The sequence below is a fragment of the Mus musculus genome, chromosome 11, assembly GCF_000001635.26.
Source record: "Mus musculus strain C57BL/6J chromosome 11, GRCm38.p6 C57BL/6J".
Taxonomy (NCBI): domain Eukaryota; kingdom Metazoa; phylum Chordata; class Mammalia; order Rodentia; family Muridae; genus Mus; species Mus musculus.
In genome coordinates, this window is record NC_000077.6 from 87852719 (window position 1) to 87875761 (window position 23043).

General features: G+C 50.9%; 2 protein-coding genes across 6 annotated transcripts; one reads left to right on the top strand and one right to left on the bottom strand.

Moving 5' to 3' along the window:
• The first annotated feature begins 463 nt into the window (after positions 1-463).
• Mks1 (MKS transition zone complex subunit 1) lies at positions 464-11085 on the top strand. 3 transcript variants are annotated; one of them, XR_003949468.1, is made up of 18 exons: positions 464-611; positions 1019-1128; positions 2260-2330; positions 2754-2909; positions 3845-3942; positions 4090-4218; positions 4469-4573; positions 5143-5260; positions 5885-5941; positions 6897-6935; positions 7359-7424; positions 7996-8066; positions 8392-8461; positions 8551-8658; positions 9267-9400; positions 9850-9932; positions 10023-10120; positions 10219-11085. XR_003949468.1 is itself a non-coding variant. In NM_001039684.3 (18 exons), exons 1-18 carry the CDS (start codon positions 532-534, stop codon positions 10305-10307), a joined length of 1686 nt encoding a protein of 561 aa, NP_001034773.2. In that variant the 5' UTR covers positions 497-531; the 3' UTR covers positions 10308-11085. The 3 variants fall into 3 exon arrangements, 2 of the variants coding, with proteins under 2 accessions (XP_017170120.1, NP_001034773.2); NM_001039684.3 differs by having other exon boundaries at positions 497-611; positions 6897-6939; XM_017314631.2 differs by lacking the exons at positions 6897-6935; positions 7359-7424; positions 7996-8066; ... (4 more) ...; positions 10023-10120; positions 10219-11085 and adding an exon at positions 6483-6601.
• A 193-nt stretch (positions 11086-11278) lies between these two features.
• Positions 11279-22818, bottom strand: Epx (eosinophil peroxidase). 3 transcript variants are annotated; one of them, NM_007946.2, is made up of 13 exons: positions 22618-22818; positions 22404-22497; positions 22065-22240; positions 21769-21886; positions 21555-21684; positions 19871-20077; positions 18583-18901; positions 17103-17263; positions 16529-16784; positions 15833-16003; positions 12687-12924; positions 11977-12189; positions 11280-11686 (listed from the first exon to the last, which is right to left on the bottom strand). In NM_007946.2, exons 1-12 carry the CDS (start codon positions 22694-22696, stop codon positions 11988-11990), a joined length of 2151 nt encoding a protein of 716 aa, NP_031972.2. In that variant the 5' UTR covers positions 22697-22818; the 3' UTR covers positions 11280-11686; positions 11977-11987. The 3 variants fall into 3 exon arrangements, with proteins under 3 accessions (XP_006532236.1, XP_006532237.1, NP_031972.2); XM_006532173.3 differs by lacking the exons at positions 19871-20077; positions 21555-21684; positions 21769-21886; ... (1 more) ...; positions 22404-22497; positions 22618-22818 and adding an exon at positions 19069-19691 and having other exon boundaries at positions 11279-11686; XM_006532174.3 differs by lacking the exons at positions 19871-20077; positions 21555-21684; positions 21769-21886; ... (1 more) ...; positions 22404-22497; positions 22618-22818 and adding an exon at positions 19003-19687 and having other exon boundaries at positions 11279-11686.
• Positions 22819-23043: the final 225 nt, after the last annotated feature.

Here is a 23043-nt window from a genome sequence, read left to right on the forward strand (position 1 = left end):
AAATTTTTTTAAATTTATTTTATGCATAATGGTGAACATGTTTGTGCAACACATGTGTACTGTAAGGCGGCAAGGTGTCTGACCCTTTGGAACTGGAGTAGAGACAGGTGTGAGTGGCCATCTGGGCCTGCTAGTTCCTCTGAAAGTCCAGTCACTAACCTCTTAACCACTAAGCCATTTCTCCACGCCCCCTAGGCCGAAGTTTTCAAATGTTCAGTGGAAGGCAGTGTTTGATCAGAAAGTAAGGACTCAGGTCACCTGGTTCTGGCCACCATCACCATTTTTGCACCTAAACAAAGTAGCTGATGGCGGTTTTCTCTTTTGTGCAGTGCACCAACTTTCACCTTGGGTGGAGGTGAGCTTTACTCACACAGGACAGCTGAGGGTCCCGCTGCCAGGCTAGGGACTGGCTCCCGCAGACGTGGAGAGCTGCGCGCGCAGCGCCTCCCTTGCCTAAGAAGCCAGCGTCTCCGTTGCCAGGGGAACGAGGCACCACGCTTTCCGGCGCGGTCGCAGCGCGAAGCAGCTGTCATGGCGGAAGCGGTCTGGAGCACTGACACCGGCGAGGCCGTGTATCGCTCCCGGGACCCCGTGCGCAACCTGCGCCTCCGGTAGTCACTCGACCCCAGTTTCAGGGCCCCCTAACTTTATGCTCCGAGGCCCCCTAACTTTATTCCACCCTAAGCTTTTAGATGCTCAGAGGCCCCTACTTCCGCTTACAATCCCAACTACTTCCTCTGCCATCTCTGCGCGCGTCTTGTTATCAGGATCTTTTTCCACTGAAAGCTTCCAAGTACACCTTTCAGATTCACCCTGCCCAAGTCCCTTCAAGTTCTCGCCACTTTCAAACCCCTCGGGTCCCTGTGCTGATTTATCCAGCAGACGCCCCTACCCACCTCTTCTTTGCAGCAGCCTTGACTTCTCTGCCTCTGTGATTTCTTTCCCCGATTCATGCTCTGTATATCTCCTTGCTGTGTGTCTCTGACACGCGTATTTGGGGCTTCTCTTCTCTTGACAGAGTTCATCTGCAAAGAATCACATCAAGCAACTTCCTTCATTACCAGCCTGCTGCCCAGATGGGGAAGGACCTCATAGACTTGGCCACTTTTAGGCCTCCGCAAGCTGCTAGTGGGTGTTTGTGATGACGCTACATTCATTTGAGACTAAGGCAGGGGTGCGGGGCAGTAGAGGTACAGAGGAGGAACGGAAGGCTCAGAGAGGTTGAGTTTATTGCCCAGTGTCACCTAGCCGAGGAATATAGAAGCATTTGAATGAACCTGGGCAATCATCTTTTTAATTTTTTATTATTTATTTATTTTTTTACATTGTAATTTACTTTTGTGTGTGTGTGCACGCCCATGCCACAGTGCGAGAGTGAAGTTCAGGGGATAACTTTTGCGAACCAGTTCAGTTATCTCTTCACCAGATGAATCCTGGGGCTTGAGCCATCTTACCCGAGTTGTGACTTGGGGGATGGGGAAAGGACTTCTAAGAGAAATATGTTCCAAACTCCAAATGTATGTATAAATACACTTAAAAAACAATTTTAAAACAGGAGTTTGCACGAAAATATGATTTTTTCCTCTTGCCTTGAAAGCCAAAAGAAAGGACAGGACCGTCGTGTTTGGCCAATAATTTTTCATGCTTTTGTCATTGTTCTTTCTACTCAGAAATATTCTTAGGCAAAAAGGGTAGCCTGGCAGATCACAAATCATGCATCTTGTGTTTCTGGATGATTCGGTGGTGGTTTCAGAAAAACATCAGGGTCCTTATCTAGCAAATTCAGCCAGGATTGAGGAAGGGCTGGCCCTTCAGCCTCTAGCTAAACTCTAGTGCCTTATACGGGACTAGAGAATGTTTCTTGGAAGGCAGAGCTACCTTTTATTCAAATTAGAGTAATGATTAGGACACCTCAGGCCCTAATCTTGCTTCTAGTATTAACCAAAGTATGTCCACCACCTGCATTCTATGTTTAGAGTGAGCGCTTAGTGAGTCACTAAATTCCAGTGGGGTTTGCGGTCAATGTGAGTAGGGACTTTGAAGGCAGACCTGGTGGTATACACGTGTAATGTCAGCGTTTTTCTGCCGAGGCAGGAGGATCTGGAATGTGAGGTCAGACCGGGCTGCAGAATGAGACACTTCCAAACAACAATAGCAAAAAATTTTAAAACCCAAATGAGACAAGAATAGGAACACTGGTTGTAATCAACCAGAGAGGAAGAAATGTTGCTGGTCTGACTCACTCTGTTGTGTTTGGAGGTGGACACCGCCCTGACGAAGAAGAGGAGGAAGAGGTTGTAATTGGATGGCAGGAAAAGCTCTTTAGCCAGGTGAGCCAGCATTTCTTGTCTTCAGTCTACCTCCACCTACCTGACTCCCACCGGGCCAGTGACTCATACCGTCAAACTCATCTCCAGGAAAGGTTGTGGTGGCTTATACTTATGTTTATGTTATGTTTATGTGGCTATTGTAATATAACGGCTGCCATGTTCAGTTTAGCGTTCTAGGTAAGGCACTCCCCATCTCCGGGCTCTATAACATCTCTAGCAACAAGGTTGGATTAGAACATCAGCTTGGATCCTTTTAACTCGAATATTCTTAGATTTTTTTCCCCCTGCCCTTCATTTTTTGAACAAAGTGACAGTCGGTTTTCAAAACGTGTCAGCTAGCGCTAGAAGTGATTTGGTTCAGTAGCTGCAGGAACCGAAGTTTGAGGTAGTCCCAGCTGATCTGTTTCTTTGTGGTGACCTCAGTTTGAAGTCGACCTGTACCAAAATGAATCCGCGTGCCAGAGCCCACTGGATCATCAGTACCGCCAAGAGATCTTGAAACTGGAGAATTCTGGCGGCAGGAAAAACCGGCGAATCTTCACTTACACTGACTCGGATAGATACACCGACTTGGAAGAGGTATCATTCCTTCTGGGCCCTCATTGCTTTCTTGTTTGTCTCCCCTGGTTTTCTAGCCTCGCTGGCTCTAGGTTGTAAGTGGAAAGCCCAGTAAATGGGGCGATATAGAACATAGATGGTTCTAGAAGCTGCTGGAAGCTGCTGGCAGCCAGGCTGCAGTGGGCAGATGCAGGTGATGTCCTTCTGCCTGTCAGAGGGCCCATGGGACCTGATAGCATAGGAATTGATGACATAGATGGGCAGGGTCTAGAACAATCCATTTACAATTCAGTCAAAGTCAGGAGTTTATAGGCAAGAAGAGGAACATGATTAGGCTGTGGGGATACCTGTGTCTTAGCCTGTGTCCCTGAGCCCTTGTGGGCTTGTTTTACATTCTCTTCCATTACTCTATGTCTTCTCAGGAAGAGATAATATATTCCTTGAAGGCGGGACTGTATTTTCTGATTTTTGTATCTATGAGCTCTGCTGGGAGCCGGTGTTAGTGGGTGCTTTGGACTGCTTTCTTCAGGAAAGCTATGAGACAGCAGCATATACATTTGAGACTGTTTTGGAAAAGCATATAAAAATACAGTTCATTCTAGCTCACCCAAGTGAGAACTTTCTCAAGAAAACTGGTGTCCTGTTTGGCACTTTTGACCACCAAGTGAGCATCAACATTTACCAGACAAACTTACCCAACATGTGTTCAGAGAAGGCAGGTTGATGTTACTGTTAGCATAAACAACTTGTCTCTAGACCCCTAAGGAAACCCAAGACACAGTAGGAGTCTTCCTTGGACTGCGCCATCTCTCCCCTCCCCCAGCACGGGTAACTGTGAGGTTCTACCTGTTGGGTTTGCACCCTGGAGGAGAGGTCAAAAGGAAGGTTTCCCTTCAGGTGTTTCTCCCCAATAGCTCTGACCACATGCCAGTCTCAGCTCTGCCTTCTTTCCCCAGTACTGTCAGAAAATAACCACTTCAGCCAGCGAGGTGCCATCGTTTCTGGCTGAGCGGATGGCGAACGTCAGGCGGCGGCGGCAGGACAGGCGAGGGGTGTGAGTACAAGCAGCGATCAGGTGGTCTCCGTGGTCTCTCCCATCTCTGGGATTCCTACTAACACTCCCCATCCACTGAGGGTCGGGGGGATGAGGGAGGTCCCCTCATGATCTCTTTCAGTGACCCTTTCCTGTGGTCCCTCGCAGGGAGGGCAGCAAACTCAAGTCTCGGATCGTCACGTGGGAACCCTCGGAAGACTTCATCAAGAACAACCACGCTATTAACACTCCTCTTCAGACAATGTACATCATGGCGGACCTGGGACCCTATGGAAAGTGAGTGACCCTTCGCCCTGCTGGCTCTGGTTGTCGTCCTCGTCCTCATCCTCTTCTTCCTCCTCCGGCCCTTCACCACTACCTTCCTGTTACAGCCCTATGGGATGGAGGGTCTCTTTCTCTTTTTTGCTTTACTCAAAAGCGCCACCATGAAGATTCTTGCTGCATCCCTCCCCAGTCCCTGAAGTGGCTGACTCCCTCTCTCTTCCCCTGGTGACCTGAGCCTTGATGTTGATGTCCTGCTTCTTAGGCTTGGCTATAAGGTACATGAGCACGTGCTCTGCATCCTGAAGGTGGACAGCAATGGCGTGATCACAGTGAAGCCTGACTTCACCGGCATCAAAGGACCCTACAGGTGGGAATGGGGAAGAAGTGTGGCAGAGACCTCTCTATGTGCCCTTCTTGCCTCTAGCTGAGCAGACTCCCAGAAGGCCCTTGACCTGCTTCTGAACATCTAGTTCCCAGGCACTTGGTCATACTCTGTTCTGGGTCGCAAGCCTTTAGGGAACAGCTGGAAAATGTGCAGGAATCCCATTAGCTGTGTCAATGAGGGAGGAGGATTTTGGTGCTGCAGGGGATGGGGACTGGCTAGTGCAGGGGAGGTAGACTCAGCCAGGCCAGGGCCAGCCGTGCTTGGTTTTGTCTGAGAGGACAGCTCTATGAGTTAGCAACCAAACACACCCCAAGCTGTCCATTTCTCAGGCGTGAGAGCTGAGTGGTTAGGGTCCCCATGTCTTCAGGGTAGGAATGGGTCCAGATCCCATAGGTGTTGTCTGGTGCCCTTTCTGTTTTATCATCTGTATGACTGTCTTCTCCATCATATACCTCAAGTGAGCCTTGTCACCAGCATAGCTGATTCCTGGGTCCGGAAGGCCACACGTCTTACCAACAGAAACGATCCTTTTTGTGGCTTTGACCTCACAGAATCGAAACTGAGGGAGAGAAGCAGGAACACACTTCTGCTTGGAAATACACAATTGACAACGTGTCCTCCCTCGCACAGCCAGAGGAGGAAGAGCGGGAGCAGCGAGTGTTCAAGGACGTAAGCACCAACTGATTCCATGTCCTCCCGGCACGTGGAGGAAGGAGCCCCTGTGCTGGGAGCTGAAACCATGTCTCGGTGTCTGCTGAGAGAGAGGGCAGCCCACCACCATCCAGGAAATAGAGCTGACGTGACAGCTGAGTGTTGATTATGTTCTACGCCAGCCCGGTTCCAAGCATCTCACGAAGCTCTTACAACCCTGTGAGGGGAACACTATTACCACTTTATAACAAGGACCCTAAGTTACAGACCCAAGTAATCGAGCTTGGGAACTTGAAAGCCAGGCTCGTTCCCAGGCTGGCCAACTTCAGAGCCTCTGTGTTTCGCTTTAGTTTAGTGATCTTTTAGCAGGTATATGTGTTGAGGCTGTCTCACTCTGTCTAGCTCAGACTAGCCGGGGACCCCCTATATAGCCCAGGCTGGCCTTGATTTGACAGCAGTTCTCTTGTCTTAGCAATCAGTATTGGTACTTCAGTTCTTATGTCTAGCTGGTGGCACAGCCCTGTGCCCTGAAACAAACCAACATCTTTTTAAAATGTCAGTATCTGATTTTCTCCCATTCAGAACTAAACCCTGGGATGGGTTGAGCCGAATTTTGAGAACTGGTTTGCTTTGTTTCCTCAGCTTTACGGCCGGCACAAGGAGTACCTCAGCAGCCTCGTGGGCACAGACTTTGAGATGGTGGGTAGCTCAGCTCCCCACAGCTCTGTGAGCTGTTGGGGAGAGTGTCTGACTATAGAGGGACTGTCTCCCTCTCTTAAACGACTCCAAGACCAACTCTGCAGGGTAGAAAGGAGGTCAAAGAAGAGTTTCATGACCCTGCATTTTGATGAGGGTCCTTGCACGCATAGACCGGGTCTGAAAGGGCACACATGCTATGTTGGCCTCTCTTGGGACAGGCTGGGTGGGTGGTGGTAATTGGGTATTGGGCAGTGAGAAAAATATACCAGGCATTTTGACTTCTTGTTCTCTAGGGTTTGGTGGTTTGGGGAATTTTATCAGTGGTAATGCATTCATGCGTTAATTTACAATTTATTTAAAAAACAATATAATGATAAAAAGTGTCTTCCTTATTACTCATGTGGATATTGTTCCAGAGCACCTTAGATAGGCAAAGAGCTGTCATTTTTTGCTGGTCAGATGTTTTGGATCTTAGAAAATGAAACCAAAACAGTTTAGGTCAGTCACTCTGGGGTCCTGTCTGTGTTTTCCCCACCACCAGGGATTCAATTTCTAGACCTGCAAACAAGGATAGAACTACTCACCCTCGCCCCCGTCTCTAGAAAATTAACTCGTATTGTTTTATGCTACATGAGCAACAGATTCTCATGTATTTAAAAAGAAAAAAAAAGCGCCCAGACAGATAACACAAACAATTAATGAAGAAAACCTGGCTGCCCGCGAGTTCTAGTGAGCCCTCCCTGCCCTCTCAGTGCCGTGCTGCTAATCTGCGGTGTCAGAAATAGGAAAGCGTCTTGTTGAGAAGTGTCAGGGTGGAGAGAACGTGCAGAGTGTGGCCAAGCTTGGAGAGCAGGTGTGAGGTCATCTGCAGATTTGGGGACAGGGCTGGGGGCGGGGGGTGGGGGGAGCGCTGGTTCCCTCTGGGCCTGACACCTCCCATTTCTCTCTGCTGTAGATTGCCCCAGGTGCCCTCCGGCTCTTTGTGAACGGAGAGGTGGGTAAGTGTCTTCTGGTCAAGAGTCTGATGGAGCTGTGAGCAGCCACTCACCTTGGATTAGTCTGGGCCCAGCATGGTCTTTGGGAAGCTGAGTGATGAGGAAACTGAGGCTCCTGGGCCCCAAGAAGGATTTATTTGTAGAGCATTTGGACCCTTCAAGACGAGACTGAGTTGCTGAGTAGTGGTGACAAACAACTTTAATCCCAGTACCTGGGAGGCAGAGGCAGGTGGATGTCTGTGAGTCTGAGGCCAGCCTGGTCTACAGAGTGAGTTCGAGGACTACACAGAGAAAAACTGTCTCAAAAAAAAACTGATAGATAAAGAAAGGAGAGACAGACAGACGGACAGACAGACAGACTAGACTGAGTGGTAAGGGTAATAAGAGAACAAGCTAGGCTTACATTCCGCTTTCTCTCTAAGTTTCAGCCCAAGGCTATGAGTATGACAACCTCTACGTCCACTTCTTTGTGGAGCTGCCAGCTGCTAGTAAGTACTTTTCGGACATTTCTGTTCCAATGGTTCTAGGGGCATTCTGACCACTCTCACTGAAACCGTTCAAGGTCACAGGTCACCTCCACATGGCCAGTTCTAACGGTGCCTCTGTCCTTCTAGCACATTGACTTCTCTGAAGCACCTGACATAGCACACTTTTCTTCATGAAGCATTTCTCTCGGCATCATAGTCCTGCCTTCTCTCTGAGGGCTCTCCAGGCTCCTGGGTGAAGTCTTCCTCTCCTCCGAGGTTAAGCTGACCTGTGTTACTTTCTACCTCTAGTGTTCCTAGCGATTGCACCCATTCCATAGCTCAAATCACATCTGTGTCTCTTGTCCTACCCATAGGCACACTAGAATCTTAGCTCTAGGAGAGACAATCTGGTTGCTAACATCCTGTAAACACATCAGCCTACATCAGACACAACAAATGATAGTGATTGGCATTGTGTGAATGCGTGGGCGGGTGAATGGCTGTGTGAAAGAGCCTTGCAGCGTGGCTCTGTTTTCTCACGTGACCTCCGCCCTCTCTAGTGAGCTTACTGTGTCTGCTCTTTGACTTTCAGACTGGTCCAGCCCGCCATTCCAGCAGCTCTCGGGAGTAACCCAGGCCTGTGCCACCAAATCCCTGGGAATGGTACGGAGGGTGCCAGGGTGCCTGGAAGGAAATGGCAGCTCCGGGTGGGTGGCATGTGAAACGTCATCAGGCCAGCTTCTCAGTGGAGGAGCCATAGTTAGGGCTCCACAGGGCTGCCTAGGCCAGAGTCACTCTTTGATCTCTTAGAGACTGACAGCAGCTTACTTTCAGCTGTCCCTTTGCCTGCCTGCGGCTTCCTACCAGGAGGACAGTGTTTCTTTCCCCTGTGTGAAGGTGACCTCGTCACTGGACACCGAGAACCCATTCCAATGAGGCTGCGCCCACCCAGTGACTGTGAGTTGAAAGTGACACTCCTCTTTTTTAGGACAAGGTGGCCTATTTCTCCTTTCCGTTCACATTCGAAGCCTTCTTTCTGCATGAGGACGAATCGGCTGGTGAGTAGCTGTGGTCCTCAGCCTCACTAACGTTCAGCCAGGGACCTCTCTGAACAAAGGACCCTGTACCCCCCTCATTTACATTCCAGAGTCCCTCCCGGAGTGGCCTGTGCTCTACTGTAAGGTCCTCTCACTGGACTTCTGGCAGAGGTATCGTGTGGAAGGCTACGGGGCTGTGGTGCTGCCTGCCACTCCAGGTAACCTCTTGTCCCTGCCCTCCCGACGCCCTTTGTCCTGTCGACAAGACCAGCACTTGCCAAAGGCTCTCATGCTTCTGATGAGGAGAAATGAGTAGGAACTGGGAGCTCTGACTAACAAATCACTTGCGGCTTTTCAGAATTTCTCACCTCTCATGAGAGACGAGTGAAGCCAGAACTGACCTAGTGCAGCAACCTGACGGGCTGTCACATGTCACAGTCCTCCGGTTAGACCTTGAGAGAGAAGCTGCACCAACCGTGTGCTCTGGGCCCCAGGGGTATTGGATGAATTGACGTTCCTGTTGCTGTGCGCTGGGCACCGTAGTAAACCTCATGTAATTCTCCCAGCCCCCTGCGAGGTGTAGTGTCCTGATTGCTTCTATGTTTTACTAGGGTCAAAAGAGAAGCTGGCCCTCAGAGGTTGACAAGCTTGTCTAGAGCACACAGTGGTGCCTGGAGTAGCTGAGATTAGAACTTCTGTCTTCCTGTCTTCCAGTCAGGCACTGTTGTTCCCCACCACGCTAACCTCTGCTAGGTCATCACCAGCCGAGGTCATTGCTGGGAAGTCAGGGATGGAACCCCGCCCCTTTGCCCCTTTCCTTGCACAGGATCCCACACCCTGACTGTCTCCACATGGAGGCCCATGGAGCTGGGTCTCGTGGCAGAGCTAAGGAGGTTCTTCATTGGCGGCTCTCTGGAGCTGGAGGACCCATCCTATGTGAGGATACCAGGAACCTTCAAGGTGACTCACCTCTGGGGAGACTTCAGGCTGAGTGCTTATATCCTGTTTGAGCCCCCTACCCTAGTTGTTCATCATACACTCATGGTATAGCCCCTTCCCCCCTATGACTTATGCTGCCAGGCCTGCCCGTATTTTAGAGGAACTAATATCTATACGAGGAGGTCCTTGGGGAGTCGTGTAATTAGAGATTTCCTCTTCTCCTTTCCACCATGGAAGGCCTTGGTAATCAGATGCAAGGTGGACTCGCAAGAAGCATTCTTGCTTCTTGCTCATTCTCAAATGAGGGTGGAGCCTGGTGCCCCCCCCACCCCCCTTGTGTTGCTGTCTGAATGACAAAGTAAAGTTCCTGGTAGGATGATGCTACGCTACCTAAGAATAGGGATCCGGATGGCAGCAGCGCCCCAGTCTAGAGTCTGCACAAACTGATTCTGTCTCCGCTGTCTACCCAGGGGGAGCGCCTGAGCCGCTTTGGATTCCGCACTGAGACAACGGGTACTGTCACCTTCCGATTGCACTGCCTGCAGCAGTCCCGGTGAGTGACACTGGGCCCCTAGGGATCCTTGAGCCCCTTGTCACTGAGGGCTGGAGAGCAGCCTTGACTATGTTTTCGGTTTCCCTGCAGGGCTTTCATGGAATCGAACTCCCTCCAGAAACAGATGCGGAGTGTGTTGGACCGTCTGGAAGGGTTCAGCCAGCAGAGTTCCACGCACAACGTGCTAGGTAGACACCTCATTCCCTCACCCGGACACCCAGGCCAGGGCCACTTGCTTCTCCTCCCCACAGTAGCTGACTGCTGGCAATATTTCCCTCCCTTACAGAAGCATTCCGTCGAGCCCGGCGTCGGATGCAGGAGGCCCGAGAGAGCCTCCCCCAGGACCTTGTGAGCCCCACGGGAACGTTGACCTAGTTCTCTGCAACCCTGGCCTGTGGAGCAAGGGAAAGATGTCTGCATCCAGTGCTCTCACTTTGTCTTGCTTATTAGAGACCACATTGGTCGACCAAACTGGATGATCTAGAAACTTCCCACCGGCTCCCCTGCCTCATCTTCAGCAGGACATTCTTTCCTCCATGCAGAAGTCAAGCCTGAGACTCTGGGGCCCCACCTGACACCCTGCTCATGTTTTGGCTATCAAACACGGGCATCATAACAAGGCAGGCCGTGCAGTCTGAAACTCGTCTGGGGGAAACCCAGCATTAGCCTCTCCTCAGTACAGTGTCTTTTCTGGTTTGTCCTGGAACCTCCATAGCAGAGGGCTCCAAAAGGGAGTTTGGCAACCAGGCGTAATGGTGCACACACCTTTAATCCCAGCACTCAAGTGGCAGAGGCAGGAGGATATCTATGAATTTGAGGCCAGCCTGGTCTACATAGTGAGTTCCCAGACAGCCAGAGCAACATAGTGAGACCCTGTCTCAAAGCAACAACAAAAGCAGACAGCAGCAGCATGGAGTTTGGCATCTTCCGAGGAGGAAGGTGCATTCCGGAGCTTAGACTCTTGTTTCTTCCAAGAAAAGGTGAGAGTAAGGGGCCTCAACTTCCTGGCTAAGTCTCTGTCCCCTGACATTTTAGGGCTGGCTGGCTTTGGGACATAGCCTGGGGGAGTTCTCAGTTCTCCTGCTGGCTGGGCGGGGTCTTTTATTGTATTTGTTTGTTTGTTTTTCATATAAAAAGTATTTATATTGACTGATCCTCTGTGGACTCTCGTTCTCTCTCTCTGGAGGTCCAAACTCTGCCTTTCTCTCCCTCACAGTGTTTCTCTTAAAACTCCAGAAGAGCCCGTGTGGCGAGTCCCAGGCTCCATCGCAGCCTCATCCTTACTATGTAGGGCAAAGCTTAGAACCAAGGCCTCCCTCTCCCCAGCCCAACAGAGAGACAGCGGGCCCTGCTCTTGCATTGTTTTATTGGTAGAAGTAGAGAGAGTGCTGCTGTTCCTTCAGGTCCCAAGGAAGATGGTGGATGGCTAAGAGGCAGGATTGTGAGCTCTTCCTGTCATGCTGAGGGCAGGGGTGCTGGAAGCCCTCCCGCAGTGTCTTGCTGGGACCTCAAAGCCTCATGGCTCTGCTCATAGGCTCTTACACCTGGTGCTGATTCATAATGTGCTATCTAAGAGGTTCCCGAGGTAAGTGGGCCTGTTGCCATAGCACCCTTGACGCTCTCAACCTAAAAAGCCTTCTCTGAGTTTAACCAGCAAAAGCTCTAGCAGGAAACAGTGGTTCGCAGGGCAGAAAGCAGCCTCATGATCTCCCCGTTACCCTCATCTTCAAGGCTTGGGGTTTTGGCGTAGAATCCTGTGGGAATAGCAGAAAGAAATGGATGAGGAATTTGTTGGCTATCCAACAAAGAGCTGTTTTAGGATGTCAGTGACAAAACTGCGGTCAGTTAAATACTTCTGATTGTCCCTCTCCCCACTACACCAAACCTTAGACCCCAGAACTGATTACCAGCCCAGGAGCTAGCGTTCTTGGAAGCCACTATGGAAGAGTACCGTTTTCCTAGCGACAAACTGTAGAGCAGCAGATGGGATGCCTTATTCCTGGAGGAGGTGCTAGGGCTTGACCTGTTCCAGATCTCCCCTTACCTGCAGAACCCTCATTTGCCTCGCCAGGCTGATAGGTTCAACTTGGGAATACGGCTACAGCTCACAAAACCCTGTGGGTAGATGTTAGCCCTGAAGATGTCCCTCGAAACCGTGGTGATGCCAGTATTGTCGCATACAATCCGAGATAAAGAGATTCGCCTCAGGGCTTTGCGTTGTCTTTTGGTGAAAACTCCCCATTTCTGCCACCAGAATCTATGGGTCAAAGAGAGGCGTGAGAAGGTTGGAGAGTTGCTATGCAGTGAGCACCATGCTTGTGTCTGACCCCCGGGCGCTCTATCTCGTCCGCTTTCCATAATCTTACCAGTTCCATACATAAGTGAACTGCCCAGAAGTAAGTATACACCAATCTAGGTGGCCAGGGACGGACTTGAACTCAAGCGTATGCCACATTCAGATAAGGAGTCAGGTCTTAAGCCACAAGCTCAGGTTTAACCCTTTCTGCCCACATCTTCTGGGGTCCGCTAGCATAGAACATGGAGGTTGGCCAGTCGCCGTTCTGGCCTATGGAGGCTCCGATCTTGCCTGGGGCAGCATTTCTTTCCCACAGACCCACTTTGCATGGGGAAGCCTCCTGGCCTCAGGTCCCCTTAGCTCAGGAGAAAAGAAGCTTTAAAGAATGCTTTCCCCATCGTCCAGCCTCTCGATGCCGTATCCTGATGCTGGGTTATTTTAGGCTGCGGATCACTTACCTGTCTCCATCTCTGGCTCTCCTGAACTGGTTCTCAAAAAGACAAGCCAGAAGCGGCCCCACTCGGGCCCCCGGCAGGAGAGGCTCCGCAATGGCTCCGACCCAGATGTCAATGTTGTCGGGCGTCTTGTACAGTCTCAGAAACTTCCTTGCCAAATCCTGATTTTTTAGCACCCGACTAAGCTGGGCCAAGTTTCGGGGCTGGGAAAGCCCACAGAAGCGTCTCCAGGCATTGTATCCTGCAGGGAAGCCCAGTCAGAGCCATGCTGTCAGTCTCCCATCAGCTTCTGCTGCTCCCCACAGTCCCTCCAGAGTATATTCGGTGCTCAGTACTAGGTGGCACCAGACGATCCCTGAGGTCTGAACACTAGATCACTGCCCTCACTAGACTGTAGGTGGACAGTCTTGTTTTGTGTGTGTTGGGCTGAGGAGTGTGTCCTGATGTTCAAAGCCCATAGACATAGATTTGATGTGTGTGTGCTTACATATTGTGGGGGTGTGCGTGGATATAGAGGTCAAAGGTCAACACTAGATGTCATTTGCTAGACACTACCTCTTTTTTTTTTTTTTTAACTTGCCTGGAACTCATCAAGTTAGGGTGGCCAGCCAGAGAACCGCAGGTTTCTGCCTGTCTCTGTCTCCCAAGCACTGGGATTACAAAAGTATGCCACCTAAGCCTGGCATTTTCAAAAAGTGGTTCATTGGAAATGATCTCAGATCCTCATGCTTGCAAGGCAAACAATCCTTTTACTAACTCTGAGCCCCACAGATCTGACATTTAATATTATTATTGGGTTCATAGACATTCTATAGGCACACTGCTCAGAGCATTCTTAAAAATCAGATTTGAAGACTATGTGAAGGAATGACTGAATGAGAAAATAAACAACAATTTCAAACACGGTGTTGCAGGCAGCTAAGGAAAACGTTCTCTTATCACTAAGTGTTATGTGCCTCTCAAGAAGTCACAGTGCCTCTGTGAAGCAACCTGCAGAATGTAAAGTCTATCTAATCATCGGCTGTTCAAGGTCTACTAAGTGGAGTTCAAAGCAGGCAGTTCAATTCTAGATTTGCTGTTGGCTGGGGAAGGGGCTAGAGGAGACTGCAAAGGCCAGATTCGGGATAGTATTTCTGAAATGGGCTATAGGGAACAGCTGTTTATGGGGAATAGAAAGTTACAGTGTTGCATACACTAGCAAGATTTTATCGAAAGGACCCAGATGTAGCTGTCTCTTGTGAGACTATGCCGGGGCCTAGCAAACACAGAAGTGGATGCTCACAGTCAGCTAATGGATGGATCACAGGGCTCCCAATGGAGGAGCTAGAGAAAGAACCCAAGGAGCTAAAGGGATCTGCAACCCTATAGGTGGAACAACATTATGAACTAACCAGTACCCCGGAGCTCTTGACTCTAGCTGCATATGTATCAAAAGATGGCCTAGTCGGCCATCACTGGAAAGAGAGGCCCATTGGACTTGCAAACTTTATATGCCCCAGTACAGGGGAACGCCAGGGCCAAAAAGGGGGAGTGGGTGGGTAGGGGAGTGGGGGTGGGTGGGTATGGGGGACTTTTGGTATAGCATTGGAAGTGTAAATGAGCTAAATACCTAATAAAAAATGGAAAAAAAAAGTTACAGTGTGACAATTTTGAGTGGCTAGCAATGCCAGCCTTCCAGCAGGGGGCAACAACAGCTCCTTGTGTAAGACTACCAGGGAACTGACCCTGCTTGTCACACAAGCATAAGGACCTCTTGAATTGGATTTCCAGAACTCAGGTATACACACACACACACACACACACACACACACACGATCATGCACACTTAAAGCCCTAGTGCTGGAGAGAGACAGAGGTAAGCAGGTTTAGGATTTGCTGATAACTCAGCTCAACCTGCATGGTGACCTCCAGGTCAGTGAGAGACCCTGCCTCAAAAATACAAGGTAGAGCTGAGCAATGGTGGCCCACACCTTTAATCCCAACACTTTGTGGGGGAGGGGGCAGAGGGAGGTGGATCTCTGAGTTCAAAGCCAGCCTGGTCTACAGAGTTAATTCCAGGACAGCTAGATCTATACAGAGACCATGTCTTGGAAAAAAAAAAAAAAAGAAACTAGCAAATAAAATATATACATACATATGTACAAACATACATACATACATACATACATACATACATGGTAGAGGGCAGCTGTGGGATAACACCTGAGATTCGCCTCTAGCTTCCATGTGAGCCCCACTGACATGTACATAGGGGGGGGGAGAGGAAGAAGAAAGGGAAAGCAGCCCTCATGTCTCGAGGCCTGCTGTCCATTGCTGTAGTGAGCAGAGCAGGCAGTTAGGAAGTGCCTCTGACTCCTTGACACACAAGTGAGGCTCTGCCAGGACACATGGGGCTTCAGGCTCTATCTAGAGAGGAAGGCTGGAGTTGGAAGGGAGAAAGCCAACCAGGCTTGAAGCCTCTTTGTGGTGTTGAATGGGGTCAAACACCAGGAAGAATGAAGACATTTTGAAGTCAGATTTCATATTCTCGTGACTTTGAGTAGATTACTAGCTGTCTCTGACTACTCCCCATCTGTATGATGGCTGAGCCCGCTGCCGCTGAAGGTCATTGGAAAAAGGGGACGAAATGAGCATCCGTTCTCTTCACACTGCCATGGTGTCCTCACCAAACAGCCCTGTGGGGCCTTAATCCTAATCTACTTGCTCCCCATCTCTCTGGCTCCTGCCTTCCACCCTCAGGTCAAAGAGCCCTGCACTCTCTCTGGTCCTAGAAATTTTATAGCCTTCTTCTCTGAAGTTGCCAGTGAGGTGGGGAACAGTCATCCATGTGATGACCGTAAGGCTATTTATTGCTTTTCTCTGCTTGGAAAGTTCTGATCTCTTCCCTTCACCTCCTCGTCCCCTGACCTAGTCCTGGGGTGAACCTAAAGCCGGGGCCCCTATAGCAGATAGAACGTAAAGCCTAAAGCCTATCTATAGCAGATAGGGGTGACCTGAGGAGCCAGCAAGTGTGGGATTGGGGGGAGGGGCGCTTTGCTGCATCCGCATAGGTCTTGCCTGCTCTGCACTGCTATCTTGTTCCTGTCATAAGGGAGGGTCCAGGTCTGCTCCAAACCCCCAAAACGGTCCTACGTGAGGCGCCCCGTCACCTGGAAGGCCGTGGTCCCGGCTGCGCTGCATGTTCAGAGCTGCCAGATCCAGCCCGATCCTTCTCACTTGCTGAAACAGCTTGTCGCGGAGCTCATCCACCAGCATGGAATCCTGCCGGTTCAGCTTAGCTGGGGTGGCCATGAGACCTCGGAGGATAGGGTCGATGCCACCTGGTTTCACAAAACGGAAGGAAGCGTTGGCCCGCCTCTTAGAGGCTCCTGAGGTCATCCCACGATGCTCAGCCAGCAAGTGGGGCTCCTTGCAGGTCCATGACTTACCGCTCTGACATCAGTCTGCCCCGCCCCCTGCTTAGGAAACCCCCTTTATCAGGCCAGGTGTTATAGATACGATGATAATCCTAGCTACTCAGGAGGCTGAGGCAGGACAATCACAAGTTCAAGGCCAGCCTTAGCTATTTTTGTAAAGCCCTTATATAAAATTTAAAAAGTAAAAGGGGAGGGGAAACACTTTAACGGTAGATCACTTGCCTAGCGTGCACAAGGCCTGGGTTTAATTCCCAGTGCGTGAGGCAGAAAAGAGGGGGACTCCTCCCTTAGGGCATGAGAGACTCACTGATGGCTGCCATCTTTCCACTATCCTGAGAAGGTGTTTGCAGAGGCCGGACCAGCAGACAACAGCCCACCTGGGAAGGGGTGCTTGGACCCTCCCCCCTTGCCTTTGGAAAACCCAGTCACCTTCATGTATGATTCGCCAGCTGGCAAAGAATACAGAGCTAAGCGGGACGTGGGAGTTGGGTGCCGAGGCCCGATACTGGCTATCCAGGCGGAACATGAAGGGCTGAAGCATGGTGTGGCCAAAGCGGAAGGCCAGGGTGAAAACATTGGCTACACGGGGGTCCACATTGGAGCAATACCCTCTGTAGGGACCCAAAGTTCTTCTGATCCGGGCCCTGCCCAGAACCAGAGGCAGGAAGTCTCGGTAGGTGATGATCTGGAAGAAATGGAACGGGAAGAGTGTTGCCCGAGCGGCCTGCAGCCCTCCCTCTCCTCTGCTGTTCAAAAGGCTCCTCGGGCACACTAGTGATGGCTGTCATTGTGCCAAGTGTGGCAGCATTAATCTCCCATTGGAGGATGAGATACTGGAATCAAAAGAAATGTCATAGATGGGGTCCTGGTTAATTTTGGAACCAGAAGTAGAGATGCACCCCAAGTATCCAGACTCAGCAGCCTTAGGGTACAGCCTCAAAGCCATGTTCTCAAAGGCTGGGAACCACCCCCTCAGATTCATGCTGGCCTCTGGGCTCCCTACCTGGACCATGGCTCCCACGATCTTCCGGGCTTCGTTGTACAGCTTGTCTCCACTCCAGTGGGGATTCAGGCGCCTCAGCTCAGCGGCTAGGCGATTGTGTTCTCTCACAAACAGCGTGTGCAAGGCCGTCAGTTTGGGGGTTTCACTTGACCGAGTGTCACCTTGAAAACCCCCAAGTTCAAGATTATAAGAGTCTCTTTTGGTAAGGAAAGACTGAGGTCTGGGTCCCAGAGACCAGGTGAGGCAAACTTCCTAAGCTAGGCTTCCGTCTACGTCTCATGCGGCTCCCTACCCACAGTCACCTTCCTTCCCAGGGCAGGTTAGAACTAAGTGAGACACACAGGGCAGATGCTGATCTTCTTGCCTGGTGGCTCTCTTCTACAAGAAGACTAGACCCATAGCTCAGACCACACTCTGTGGGGAGATGACCCTGGGGCCATGACCTTGAGACTACAAGTCCCTGCCTGCATCTGTTTCTCCACCAGGGGCTCTCTCTCTTCCAGTTCCCAGTTTGAATTTGATATCCTAGTGCTCTTCCCAGGAATCCAGGAGGCGGGGACATTGGGCAGAGCACATTTCTGTACTCAGACCTTTCCCATAAGTAGGCAAGGACACTGAGTTCAGCCACCCAATGGCTTCCCACCCAGCCCCCACAGTCTTGTTTGGACTAAGCTTCTGGAGGCCTTTGGTGAAGGTACATGCTGCTCCCCCAGAATATATGGCTGTGCAATCCTTATAGAGTGAGTTTTAGTTAAGCAGAGAGGTGAAATGGACAGAGCAGAGACCCAGGAGTTACAGTGACTTTGTCCCAGGATAGGCTCTGCCCTCAGAGCGCTGCTCTCTGGAGCATACCCATCTTCCCTCAGCCTCAACCTCAGATCTGTGAACAGAGGATGATATTTCTCACCTTTCAGGGCGGCTATGAAGGTTCAGGCATGGCCCAGAAGTGATTACTGTCATTATCATAACCACACAGGAAGGCTGGGGTAAGGACTATGAATAGAATGCAAACTAAACAGCAGAAGGGATGGAGGGACTCATAGATGCAGAACTGTGTAACCAGAAGGAAGGCACAAAACACACGTGTGTGAGTGCACACACACACACACACACACACACACACACACACACACCAGCCTAAAGGAGAAAAAATTGAGTTCACTTGGGTCTCTGGACCATGACTAGGAGCAATGGGCAGATACTTAAGAGGGACCACTCCTGTAGTTGGCTGGAGTGATATTCAGGTAATGAGAGCCTTGTCACTGGAGACAATGAAACAGGGACATCTGGTCACAGCCAAGGGATAGGCACTTCCCATGTACTAGGTTTCCCAATGACTGCACAGATCTGTACCTAAGGTGTGTCCCCCCCCCATGCTGAGGGTCTCTATCCTGTGGGTCTCCTGAGGTCATCACTAATGTCTCCTCACCACACCCCCATCATGCCCCTCCCTCCTGGGACGACTCCTCTGTAGACTGACCTGCCAGGAAGCAGGGGATGCGTGCAGAGCGGTTAGTCAGGAGACAGGGGTCCTCATGCAGGTTGTCAAAAGGCAGTAGGGCTCGACCGTTGTCCTGGAATCGCTGGTTCGTGGCCAGCAGCCCCAGGAAGTTGGTCCTATTACGGAGCCGCAGGGCGAGGGTCACCTCGCTGCCATACACCATGCTGGCGTCCACGAAGGATGTAAGTGCGTTGATCTGGTTGCGGACTTTGTTCCTGTTTTGGGGGCACGCCGGGGCAGAGCGGAAGAAGGGGATGCAGTCGCGCTGGTTCTTGATGCGGGGATCATTGCGTGGGATCTAGGGTGAAGAGCTCTCAGTGACTCTGGGGCCCCTCTGGAGCAGGCTCACTCTGACATTGCTCAAAGCTTCCCTACCCCAGGAAGCCCTCCAAGACTTACCCAGACCTAAACCTGGGGTTTTGTGCCTGCTAGGCAAGCGCTCTACCCCTGAGATGAACCCCTTACCCTCGAGGAAGCTTTTAAAATGAAGACCTTCATCTAATTGGAGGAGAGAGACTGACCCTCCGAGAGATAGGTTGTTGCCCAAGCAGTTGAGCAACACTCGGTGGAGGTAGCATTTGCTATGCCTGACGTACAATCCGAACGCTAACACTGTGTTGTAAAGACCTGGCAAGCTCCAGAGGAGGCACCCCGGCACCAAGGTGGGAGGAAAGGGGGTTTGTAACATACAACCCCTTCTGAGGGAGGAAAGGGGGTTTGTAACATACAACCCCTTCTGAGTGCCTCCTTCCCTACCCACGCAAGGAAGCAAACCTGTAGGTGAATGTGTGTCTGTCTGTGTGTGAGTGTGTGAGTGTGTGAATATGTCTGATTGTGGATGTGCGTGTGGATGTGCATGTGGATACTCATGCCCCTCCCTTCCCCAAATCGAATCAACTTCCTGAATTCTGCATCTTCTCACCTAGTGCCCTACAGTATCCTTGTTTGGAGGAAGACCCTGCTAACAGCCCCCAAACCAGAGTTGGCAAGAATTGCAGGGTTCTTGGACTGCACCAACCCAGGAAGAGCTTTTAATAGGTTCTAAAAGGAGGGCCCAGAGACTTCCTCTGCTGGAGTCAGTCCAATGGGTCAAGGCCTGCCTCATATATCTCCCCCATGAAACTCCAATAAAGCCTACCCATCCCCCCCACCCCTCCACCATGCACCACAGGGGGCATCTGTGGTCTCTGAATGGGGCTTATTTCTCTGGCACCCCTCTTTCTGGGCTGGAAGCTACCCCAGAAACCTAGAAGGCTGGCTGAGGGACCTTGATGGGGAAGCAGGGGGGCAGCTGGGCACAGGTCTTCTCACAGTCCACACCCATGCTGAAGGCCACTCTGGCTGGGGACTCCGGGGAGAAGTCCAGGTCATGGTCGATGAACTGGCCCCACTGCATGAACATAAGGGCCCGGCCGCGGTCTGAGGTCAGTTTCTTGCTGGGGAAGCGCACAATCTGATTGGAGACATCCCGGACCTGGTAGGGAAGTACAGTCGGCATGAGTCTGGGCTCTCCGTCAGGGCCAGGTACTAAGACCAACCGGGACTCAGGGGATGCCAACTCCTGCCAGAGCTGTCTCTCTCCCATCCACCCTCTCCTCCTGGCACTTCTTCTGTTGTTAGAGATGCAGCCCCAATGGTCTGCCAGCTTGGCTTGAGGTTGCTGGTGGCACATGCCTAGAATCCCAGGATTTGGGAGGTTGAGGCAGGAGGATTGTAAATTCAGGGCCAGTCTGTTAAATAGTGAGTTACATGCCAATCTGAACTACACAGAAAGATCATAAATCAACAAGTGTGAGGAGGCTGGCCCAGATCAGCAGATTCCCTCCACCAGCTGATCCAGAGAGATAGAAACATGTTAATATGTACACACAGCCAGAGAGATAGAAACATATTAATATGTAGACACAGATTATAGAACTGGTGATCTTCAGAAACAGGACTGATTTCAAGGTGACAGATAATAAGTAGAGATCTGGGTAGACAGATGGAAGGGTCAGTAGGGTAAAATTTATCACTAATATTAAGGCAGGTGGGAGATTGTTATATTAACATATCAAAAGAAAGTTGATATTGTGAGATTGCAAATCATGGGCACACAGGTGCATGGCTCTTTATATTTAGCGAAATACTTTGACCTGAACGTAGAGTCTCATGGCTATAATCCCAGCCCTGGGAAGCAGAGACAGGAGGATTGCTGTGAGTTTGAGATCAGCCTGAGTTTCATCCTAAATTTGGACCAGTCTAGACTATAGACACAAGGCATAAAACAGAGGGACTGGAGGATGACTTAGTGGGTAGGAATACTTGCTATGACCTGAATTCAAATCCCTAGGACCTACACAGAAGCCAAGCATTGCTACGCATGCCTGTAACCCATGCATTGAGGGCAGAGACAGGCCAGTCCTGGTAGCTCACTGGCCAGCCAGCTTCCACAAAATTGCAAACTTCAGGATGGGTGAGAGACCTTGTCAAAAAATATGATGGCGGCAATCAGCCAAGGAAGACATCCAGCATCTGCCTCTGGCCTCCACAAACGTGTGCACACTTGTACACACGTATGACACACACGCACAGGTACATACACACATACATGGGGTGAGGGGAGAGAGAAGAAGAGAGAGGAAGGAGGGAAATAGAGAGATGGGGAGAGATGTCCTCTCACAAGAACCATAAAGCAACTCTATTCCATAGTAGGTAACATTAAGGGATCGTGGTCTACACAGCTGTTTAAGCCAAGAACTTCACTTTCATTCACACACACTCTAGATTTTTCGATTCACAGGTGAAGAAACTGGTCTCAGAAGGTAAGTATATTCTCTACCCACAGTCGCTCAGCCACTCAGGGGGAGGAGAGCCTGGAGCTGAGCCTTGCCTGTGACAACTCAGGGCTGTCTTTACCTTCTGTATTTAAAAGAGAGCAAGCATTTTCTAGACCCTTCACTCCGACTCACAAGAGGAAGCAGGAAGCCATTACGCCTCTTTCCAGGGGTCCAGCCAAAGGGGAGAGACCTGTGGTCTTCATACTCAGCTGGCAGCCAGCGGGCCAGGGCCTGGTTGGAGGCTCCCAGCCAGGGATGCTTCCTGGGGTAATGAATAGGTGGGTGTTAGTAGGGTGTAGGACCTGAGAGAGGGGGTGTAGAGCAGAGGCAGGGTCCCAACACTCACTTGTTGTTGCATCTCCCTGTTATGGTTCGGTACTTGTTGCTGCACCTCTCAGCCTGGTCCTGGAGAGCACAGCCACTGGCCTGGGACAGCAGGCGCAGCTGTGGTTCTGTGAGCACATCTGGGGAGGAGGGAGGCAGGGTTCTGAGTCCAGAGTCCTATCTCTTACCTGGGCTGTTCAGTTCCACCCCTTTGTCATCTCTAACATCCCCTAGGCTTCTCACCCCACCTCCCACATCTGGCTTTCCTCTATTCCCAGGCTAGGGCAGGCCTTAGGGACTCAGCAGGAAAGAGAGTACCAGTGGCATTGAAGGGTCTAGATCCCCGTGGCTGCAGCCTCTCTTCTAGCAGCCCTAAGGCCACATGCATATAATCAGCGGCCTGAACCACTCTTCTGGTGGCTGCTACTGGCTGTTTGAAGTAGGCCAGGAGGTCCATGGGGCTGGCCGAGCCACTGCGAAGACGTTGCATGATGCTGTCCCAAAGAGGAGGAGAAAGAGGAAGCTGGAGGAGGGTGCAGGCTAACCATAAATTCTCAGCCCAGCAGGGAGACCCATAGTTCTTGGGGTTCAGGTTGGGTAAGATGATTTTGCCCAGAGCCCGTCCTCCCTCACTGACCTTCCCAGTCCCAGGCTCACCTTTTCTGTGTGTGATTGTAGGCAGTGTCCACCAGCAGCTTAGCCTCTGCTATGCAGTCTCGAAGGACTGAAATCTCCACTGGACTGGGGGAAGCTGTTCAAAAGATGGAGACTCAGTAACCAGAGAAACCACAGACTCCCTATATCCAAGTGTTTTCCCTCCACATCCTTGCTTTAGACCAATCTTCTGCCTTGGTACCTAACAGTCTCCTACCTGGGGCAGTGCCTTCAGCGTGTTGGGTGAGGATGAGTGTGGCTAAGGCCCCTACCAGGGCCAGAAGCTGCTGCATCATGCAAGCTGAACCCCCACTACAGCTAAGCAGGCAAGCAATGCCCACAGATGCCACGGAGGTGAGTGTACAATTCCTCTCTCCCTTAGAGGTCCTGTGATGGTTTCTTTCTTCTTACTCTTCTCTGGAAGGAGCTAAGAGACTTTATATCCCATCTTGGAGTAGAGGGGGCGGTACTTGGCTGGCAGAAGCCCAACCCCTAAGGCGGAGCTCTGGAACCTCGCTCTGATTTTCAGGGGGAGCCGCTGTGGGATTGAAACACCCCCATCATACTTTACCAACTCACCAGAATGGGGGCTCCCCTAGCCACCATTACCTTGTTCCACACCCACCTCTAGTCTTGGGTTCAT

What these genes read in the sequence shown, in the direction of transcription:
- Mks1 (NM_001039684.3), top strand. Translation starts at nt 532, where the DNA reads ATGGCGGAAGCGGTCTGGAGCACTGACACCGGCGAGGCCGTGTATCGC. An exon ending in AGGAAAAGCTCTTTAGCCAG is followed by an intron (nt 2,331 to 2,753) that starts GTGAGCCAGCAT and finishes TGGTGACCTCAG; the next exon opens with TTTGAAGTCGACCTGTACCA. An exon ending in GCATGAGGACGAATCGGCTG is followed by an intron (nt 8,462 to 8,550) that starts GTGAGTAGCTGT and finishes TTTACATTCCAG; the next exon opens with AGTCCCTCCCGGAGTGGCCT.
- Epx (NM_007946.2), bottom strand. Translation starts at nt 22,696, where the DNA reads ATGATGCAGCAGCTTCTGGCCCTGGTAGGGGCCTTAGCCACACTCATC. An exon ending in TACAATCACACACAGAAAAG is followed by an intron (nt 22,241 to 22,403) that starts GTGAGCCTGGGA and finishes TCTTTGGGACAG; the next exon opens with CATCATGCAACGTCTTCGCA. An exon ending in CCCCCTGCTTCCCCATCAAG is followed by an intron (nt 18,902 to 19,870) that starts GTCCCTCAGCCA and finishes TCTTCACCCTAG; the next exon opens with ATCCCACGCAATGATCCCCG.